Source organism: Plectropomus leopardus, chromosome 10 (assembly GCF_008729295.1).
Source record: "Plectropomus leopardus isolate mb chromosome 10, YSFRI_Pleo_2.0, whole genome shotgun sequence".
NCBI lineage: Eukaryota > Metazoa > Chordata > Actinopteri > Perciformes > Serranidae > Plectropomus > Plectropomus leopardus.
Genome location: NC_056472.1, coordinates 31,325,147 through 31,334,129, shown reverse-complemented (window position 1 = coordinate 31,334,129; position 8,983 = coordinate 31,325,147). Strand labels below are relative to the sequence as shown.

Here is an 8,983-nt window from a genome sequence, read left to right as displayed (position 1 = left end):
TTATTATTATTTTCGTTATTAACTTTATCTAATATTGTGCTATATTGCTGAAATTCATCAATAATAAATAAATAAAGTACAACAGGTTTTTGTTTCCGTCCTTTTTTTTTCTGAAAAATGAATGAAAGGCTGAATAAAGAATTTTCCAAAAACTAAAAGTTGCATGATATACAGATTGTAATGTTCAATCTTATTTTTAAGTGTAGCATTAAATATTAATATCTTTTTTTCAGATGGAGAACAACATGGACTTGATGACATCATCTCCACGCGCCACACAGAGGCAGCGGCTCTCGTGCACGTTGATGTTTTTATGAATTAGCTTTAGCTAGCTGCACGCGGATCACCGTCGGCATCGTCCGGACAGCTCTGCCGAAATCAGAGATGTCTGTCACCGAGATGTTCAGCTACATTCAGGGCTTCCTGAGCGCCGACCAGGACGTCAGAGAGGTACGGATGAAGCTCGCGCCTCTGCGCCGCGAGCCTTTAAAACTATTAGCTCCCACGGACTGTTAGCTAGCAGCTAACCGGAGCCCCAATCATTAAAAAACATTAAAAATCTTCACCCCAAAAAACGCATCATAATACACAGAAGTGTGATTTAACAGCCAACAGCGCCTCCAATGATTGACTCCCTCACCCGACAGTCCAAAATTATTTTATCGTTGTTATTGGGATGTAAAACAGGTGCGCTTATTTTCGCAGAAATATATATTACATCAGCTGTTCGGTATAATTTGGTATAATTTGCTCCACGCGCGTTTAAGTTAAAAACCTTTTTAATGTCAGTTTAACGCCGCCTCTTATTTAACAGGCGTAGCTTTAACAGACCTACAATGTAAACTACAACACAGCGTTTATTTGCTCCAATTTTTAATTTGCATAAGTATTTTTAAAGAATTGCACTGACTTGAGCTGATTTAGACTTAATCAGGGTCCCTTAGAAACTCTCTAAAAGCATTAAAGGGGTAAACCGGAAAAAATACACTATATATTTAAAAAAAAGAAATCCAGGGGTTGACAGATGTTGGTTTTTCAGGGCCAATACTGATTAGTACTTCATGAGACCAATAACCAATATTTGGAACAGATGCATTTACAATATAAATTACCAAATTTGTCAAAATTTAGAATTTGGAATAAAACAAACACCAACACAAAGCTTTGTTTAAACGCCTTTAGTTAATGTTTAATCAAAACTCAAAGTTTGAACATTATATACAGCAAGTTCCTAGCAACTGTTTTTTTATCTAAGATTTAAATTAAAAAATGATTGAATTAAAATAGCTCCCTGAGGTTTTACAAAGTAAAAGTTCTTCCCATGCCGACACTGTCATTGCATAGTTGAATTAATTTTATCAGTGATCATTAAATTAAAATGGCAATACAGATGATCTGCAAAATGCCAAATATTGTCCTCAATAATGGGCCAGTCTGAAAACCTGTCGACTCCTGATCATGACCGAAGAATCGTGACATATTTGAGCCTCTGATGATTCCCAGCCCTAACCAAGGAGTGGAGGATTTTATATGAAATGTACATACATTAATGTTTAATTGAGTGTCACAGAAAATACATTCACTGGATTAAGAAAACACTTTTACCTAACGGACTTTGTTGCAGGATATCCGTAAGGTGGTCCAGACTTTGGAGCAGACTGCCAGAGAAATACTCACAGTACTCCAAAGTGTCCACCAGCCGTCTGGATTCAAAGAAAGTGAGTGTTTTTTGTTTTTTTTTACTGTTAATGAATGATTTTTACCTTTACAAGTTGGACCTTTTAATCTCAAAATTAATATCTTTTTCCCCTTTAGTTCCCAGTAAATGTGCGAAGGCGCGGGAGTTGTTCGGCACAGTCAGGACACAAATTGGCGAGCTGAAAACGAAGTTTCCTGTGGAGCAGTATTACAGGTAGGAGACACGTCACAGGAGTGAGTTTGCAGCATTTATTCAATCACACTTTGAGAGGTGATTACAAGGGTTGTTATTTAAAAGGTTCTATGTAGTTTATTCATGCAAATGTAATCTCATAAATACAGATAATACATTCGTGTGTTCAAAGGTTTATTTAAACAGGGTTCCCACAGATCCTTAAAGTTTTAAAAATGCGTTTAGTTCATTAATCTGTAAATGAGGCTTTAAGTGGTACTGAAATGTCTTAAATCAGTGTTTTAAAAGTCTTAAAAATGCTAAGACAATGGAAGGACGTTAAGGATTTTTGTTTTATTTGGTTTGATTTCCTTTTTGGACTGCAGATCCTCATATTTCATGTGTATTTTTGTATAAAGTCTAAAAAGTCAGTTTGTTTAAGTGAATATCAAAAAATAAAAATAAAAAAATAATTGGTAAAATCTATTTTTTAAATATAATTTATGGGATTTAACAGCATGTTGATTCAGACATAATTTCACAACATCCAGTCAAAATAAATTAAGATTATTTTTTTAAGGAATAGATACTTATATAACATAGTTTTCCACATGTTCAGCTCTAAAAAGTTTTTAAAAATTTCAGCATTTGACATTAGGTCATCTAACTTTTTAACTTGACCCCAAAATGTCATTTTTTTTGTTTAAGTAAACATTTAGGCAAAAATGTCCCTAACCCAAGTAACTGATGTCAGAGTATTTTAAAAACGTTCTCAATTTAATTCCACGTGGCAATAAAAAAGTTTTCAAAAGTCATAAATCTAAGTTTCCTTAAGCTGCAGAAACAGTCACTGATCTAGTTCTAAAGTAGAACTGATACTGAGCGTACACCTTTGGTAGATTAAAGTAAATTAAAGTTTTCTCTCTTTTTCGGACCTGTTTGATGTCTCTTTAGGTTCCATGAACACTGGCGGTTCGTCCTGCAGCGCTTGGCTTTCTTAGCAACCTTCGTGGTTTACCTGGAGACCGAGACTCTGGTGGTTCGGGAGGAAGTGGCCAAGATTCTCGGCAGTAGGTACCAGTTCACGTATTAGCACGAATGCGGCTCCGCTCGTCTTTTACTCTCTCTGCGCTCTTTACCCGACAGTTGAGGTGGTGCGAGAGAAAGGCTTTCACCTGGACGTGGAGGACTACCTGGCAGGTGTGCTGATCATGGCGAGTGAACTGGTGAGAGTGTAACTGATCATTTTCAACAAAAATGATCATTTTCAGTTTGTCAATATTGTTTTGGAGCAGCTTTTCCCAAACTTCTGCTCGAGCACGCTGAGAGCATGTCTTAGATCTCTCCCTGTTTAACCTTCAGCTCGTTATCGCTTCAGTTCAGAACCAGCTGATCTTTTGAATCAGAGATTTTTTAAAAAAGCATGAGAAGTGGTGCTCAAAGAGATTTGGTGAAGGCTGTTTAGCGTTTATTCAGTATGAGGGTTATTTTGGAGGTATTTATCGTGATGCTGTTGATTTGTATCAACAGTTAGCGCTATTTTGTCCACCTTTTTTTTTAGCTAATTGTTTTGATTTTTTACAAAAACAGGAAAAAAGCTATGAACAACTTAGTAAGAAATGTTGCACATATTGCTAAAAAATTACTTCTCTATAATTTTAAAAAGCAATGCAAAATGTCCATAGAACTATGCATTATCATAATTAAATATTTAACATAATTTTACAGAATTATAATTTTTAAGTACCTTTTTTCAGATAATTTCCATTTTTTTTAAATTTCCTGTGCTATGTGGTCTTTTCAGGTAATTTTTGCAAAGTTCTTGGGTATTTCTGAGTCATTTCTTAAGTTGCTTGTCATCTTCTCTCCATGTTTCTGAAAGGAATCAAGCCAGTTTGCCTAGTTTTCAAAGGGTTAAACAGACCACTTTTTAGAGGGATGTGGTGTGATAATATCTAAAGAATATTCAGTTGAATAAATACTGATTTTTGCTGTTGGTTAGTTTGATTTCATGATGATTTAAAATCTCACTGGCTCGTCTGTTGGGACAAACGAGCGAAGGCCGGAGTCACAGTCCAGTCTTTTATTTCAGGATAGTTTGGTAGGTTTGTCTAACCAAAAAAAAAAAAGAGATAACAAAGAACATTAATTAAACATCCTAGTTTCTAATTTCAATGAATAAAAGGCAAATAAACATCACTACTTAAAGTAGCACAATCATGGTGTAAACTTTGGTCTGAAGAAATAACATTTTACTGATGAAACTTACTCAGAAAAGCCATTAAAGCAGCTTTAAATGCATTTAAACAAAGGAAAACTTCCATTTCATATGAGAAAGCTCAAACAAAAGGAGGGATGAGGCACTTACGTGAGCTCAGCCGGCCTCTTTGTTCTCAGGACGATTCGCCGCAGGTGTATTTGCTGCTTTTATCAGCTCTGGGGCTCCGCCCATCCGGCGTGGCAGGTAGAGGGGGAGGGGTTTAATACACTGACTCCATAGCCCTTTCCACTGCACAAAATCCCATTTTTATTATTTTTTATTTTCATGGCTTTTTAACCCTTAGGTCCCACTGCAATGTTACACACACTCGTATCGTTCTGTGCACAAAATGCCCTTTTCGAAATCAAGCTTTAAATAATATTATACATTAATATTATCTTTCTGCTTTCATTGAGTCATTTTTTTAACCAACATCATTTTTATTTTTAATATACCAAATACTAAGTAGATTTTTCTTCTTTTTTTTAACTTGGATATGTCAGTGTTGATTGTGAGAGTCCACCTAGTGAAAACGGCATGTATTTCCTCCATATGCCAAATATGGTAAAAAAAGAAAATGACATCATCAGGTGGAAAATAGTAAAATGCAAAAACTCAGAATGACACCCAGAAATGATACAATGCATGTTTTTTGCTTTGATGGCTGTGCAACAAACTGCAGTTTGAATGGGTTTCAATGGAGCATTTTCTGCACTTAATAGTACGAATGTAACAGTTCTGTTCACACAGTGTTTTAGATTTATTGTAGGAGCTGAGGTAGAGATTTCAAGAACAAAGAAAAATACACAATCTTGCCAAAATTTGTGCCATGTGCGTGAACACAGACAAAATGATCAAAAAATAAAGAATGAAGTGCGTCAAATGTGTCAGTCTCTAAGGGTTAATGTAGTAATTGGCACTAATGGCCCAAACCTGGTTGCCAGTTTCTCTAAAGTGTTTTTAATGGCAACCTTTAGTATCTAGCTCTGCATCTTGTAAAGGAACAGACCCTCCTGCACGTAAACTGAGTGACCTCGTGTTAAACTCGCGCTGTTTCCTCCTCCAGTCGCGGTTGGCGGTAAACAGCGTCACAGCGGGAGACTACAACCGGCCGCTGCGCATCTCCAACTTCATCAACGAGCTGGACTCAGGCTTCCGCCTCCTCAACCTGAAGAACGACCCGCTGAGGAAGCGCTACGACGGCCTCAAGTACGACGTGAAGAAGATCGAGGAGGTGGTCTACGACCTGTCCATCCGCGGGCTGGCCAAGGAGGCCGAGACCGGCGGGGACAAGTAGACCCCGGAGGTTCTGATCGGCCGCGGGAGACGGAGGAGAGCGCGGCAGCTCTCTCCACGGCTGCTGCACCGTAACCTCACATGGAAGTCACGACCCAGGGATGTACCTGAGGCCCCAGCAGCTGAGGACAGACTGAGAGTGTGTGTGTTTGTGCGGATGCGTGCGTGACAGGTGCTTTGGACGGATGGCGGTCTGTCAGGAGGGCGCGCAGGCGGTGTGAGACACCGTCGTTCAAGATCCAAGGTTCAGTTTGTTGCTGGTTTCTGGAAATCCGTGTTCTCATCTTCATCTTTTGTTTGTTATTGTTTCTCTGAGTCGGTTTTGCAGCTGTTTCATCTGATCTGCAGCTTTTCATTTTCAGATTATGTTATATTGATGTTAAACATGGGAGAGGCTGCTCAGAGCGGAGCGTTCCCGCCATGTAAAGCTTTTTTTTGTGACTGTTTTATTTGCATATGAGAAGAAAAAAATGTGTAATGTGTTTGTGTATTTCACCAGATGAGTTGACGTCTGGTGTTTTTTTCTTAGGACTCTTTGTTGTTAAAAAATGGATGCATTTGAATAGAGATAAAGGAACCTTTTAATTATGCAGGAAATACTTGATGCAACAATCCATCATTAACAATTAAAACTAGAATCTAGAGCTGCAACGATTAATTGATTAGTCGTCAACTATTAAATTAATTGCAAACTAATTTATTGATTATTTAGTTTATTTGTTAATGAAAAAATTCAGAATTCTCTAAATCGGGCTTCTTAAACGTGAATATTTACTGGTTTCTCTCCTCATCTATTCCCGTAAACTGACTATCAAGACAAATGAGGAAACAATTTTAAAGACCAAACAACAAATCGATTAATCAAGAATCAAGACATTAATTAACAATGAAAATAATTGTGGGTTGCAGCTCTGCTAGAATCTAAAAAATCCCAAGCACACCAACAATCACCAAATACATTTAGAGCATTTTCATAATTTCTGACTTTCATAAAGAGAAGCGTTGATTTTTTGATCACCTTCCCTGCATACTTCTAATTTTAACAAACAAAGGTTCAGGAGAGGTAGAGCCAAAGAAATGACAAAGATGCACTTCACATGATGTAACGCTACGCTGTGATTAGTTAGATTATTTTTTCCAACAGCAAGGAAGTCTTGCAGAACAGTGCCAATGAATATATCAGAGACATTTCAGTGTTTTAGTTGTCAGGTGACGATCTCTGGAAATCCGTGAGCAGTCAAACTTGTCAGAATCTCATGTACTGCATGTTTCTCTAGGGTTTTTTTCTCCACTTGAAGATAAACTTCGGTATTTTTAGCCTGGACCATATCTCCCCATGTTTTTGTGTTTAAATGATTAATGGAGATAAACTTGGGTGGTATGTAATATTTCACACATTCCTTACTTTCAGATTTTCAAATTAATAAATACACAATAGAAACCCACAAAATATTAGAAGCAATAATATTCTCACACCTATTTTTCTTATTAAAAAGAGAAATTGTTCACCTTTTGAATTCAACTCTCTCGGTCACAGAAGACAGACAAAGCTTAAATGCCTCGTTAAATAATCATAAAATATACTGAAATTCAGACTCATCAGAAACGAAATAAAACTCAGTTAAACTGTCTTGGTTTCTCTTGTTGGTAATCTAGTTAGTAAGTCCACTTTTCCAACAATCACCAGCTCCGGTTTGGTCAAAATAAATTCTTAATTTACCAAGTTAGATGTAAAAAAAAACATGCCATTAACCCCTAAAGTCTCTCTGCCTGCTGGCTGCCGGCTGTTTACAGTCCTGTAACTTCTCCCTCCACAGCCAGGTGTCACTGTGTCTTTCAGCTCAGCTTAGCTGCCTGTTCCACCAGTAGAAACTGGAGACTGAGCTCTGGTGGTGCATGCTGTGTACTACATAAAGTGAATTTAACAAAAAGAGGAGCACCTATATTTATGCTGGTATTAAAAAACATACCGTTGGACTTTCTGAATATCCTGATGTTCCGAAATACCGTGATGCCACCCAAGCCTAAATGGAGACAACTATTTTTAAATTGGGCCAGTATTGAGAAACAGCAATGGCGCACTAATGGTGGAAAAGGTCGCAATATAACCCTTACGTCTTCAGTTTACGTCCATTGTCCATTAAAAGTGCTTGTTTTTGCCACTGACAGGCTCAGTTTGTTGTTATCTCTGCTGTGTAAGCTAAACTCTTTTGAGGAGATTTAAGTCGACGTAAAGTGATTGTTCACTATTGCCTTTGGGATTACATTGGAATCTTTTTCGCCACTGTGGCTGCAGCACTTTCCCTCAATACTGGACAAGTTTTAAAAAGTGTTCCTACGTGTCACTTAAACACAAAACAATAGTGTCCAGGTGGAAAAATACCAAAGTTTCCCTTTAAGTAAATGTCCTGAAGGTTTGTTTCTGTTGTTGGCATCCATGCTTCTGTTTGCTTCTTGTGGAACTGGATTGTATTTTCTAGAAATAACTCACTCTTTCCATCTTGTGCTTTTGTTTCTGGGAGTGATTAAGTGCTTTTCACCTGTACTGCGTATATTCCTGTCTTTGAATCAGTTGTCTTAAAGATGCTTAAAATGACTGTAAATATATTTCTACATTCTGAATCAATTCCAGCGTTTTCTGGGTTTTCCAAACGACCACGTCACACAAGCAAAGTCGTGTTTAAAATCTTTTAATATAATTCACAATATATTACATCGGAGAAATAATACATCAGGTCTTTCAAATGCAAAAGAGGAAAACTAAAGAAACTCAGCAGGCTTGGTTTAGTTTTGTTTTTTAGGTTTGAAAGGGTTCGTCTGAAACAGCGCAGGAGTATTGGTGTGGAGCTGAGCGACTCTGCCCTCCAAAACACAGTGATTTGCTACCTCTTCTAGTGCTACTTCATCGCAAACGTAAAACAGTATCAGTCTTAAATAGTGGTTTTGGTTTGATGAGTGTTGTCTTGACAAAATTCGGTCAGTTCTGCTCCTTCTAATATGAAGAACTATGGACAAACAAAACTGCGTTACCAGCAGTTCTACTGGAGAGCGTTCTGTATCATAATAAAGTGCATTAAAGAAAATAAAGCTTCATAAATAAAAAGAGAGAGGATCAGGTGATCGCGCCGTCTGTCAGAGGAGTAATTATATTGCCTCGAAGTTGAAGTGCCGACAGAGGGCAGTCTAGTCCGTGTGTTAGAGATAAATGCTACTGTGACAGGTTGCAAATATGTCATTTTAGCATAACAGTAATCGAGTACCAAGGCACAACAGCTCATCGCCAGGTCAGATAACAGTTAACACCGTGTCATGACGAGATGGTTGGGACGTTTCCTTTTTTGAGTCAAGTGGCCAGAGTTTATCAACCTTCATGTCTTCCATGGAAACAACGAGGGTGAGATTTAACAGAAATAGTGACAAATTTCAAACCTATTTGAGATCTTTATGTTTGTTCACTTACGCACGGTGATTAAATGCAAAGTCAGCAGGTTAGTTCACTGACGCAAAGTCAATTTTGTTCATTACCCGTCCAATGTCAATTAACTTTTTGACACCTG

At 37.7% G+C, this 8,983-nt stretch overlaps 1 protein-coding gene across 1 annotated transcript; it reads left to right on the top strand.

Moving 5' to 3' along the window:
* Positions 1-305: 305 nt before the first annotated feature.
* Positions 306-6,878, top strand: tsn (translin). Its single transcript, XM_042494797.1, has 6 exons — positions 306-450; positions 1,625-1,718; positions 1,816-1,912; positions 2,825-2,940; positions 3,017-3,096; positions 5,197-6,878. Exons 1-6 carry the CDS (start codon positions 385-387, stop codon positions 5,425-5,427), a joined length of 684 nt encoding a protein of 227 aa, XP_042350731.1. The 5' UTR covers positions 306-384; the 3' UTR covers positions 5,428-6,878.
* Positions 6,879-8,983: the final 2,105 nt, after the last annotated feature.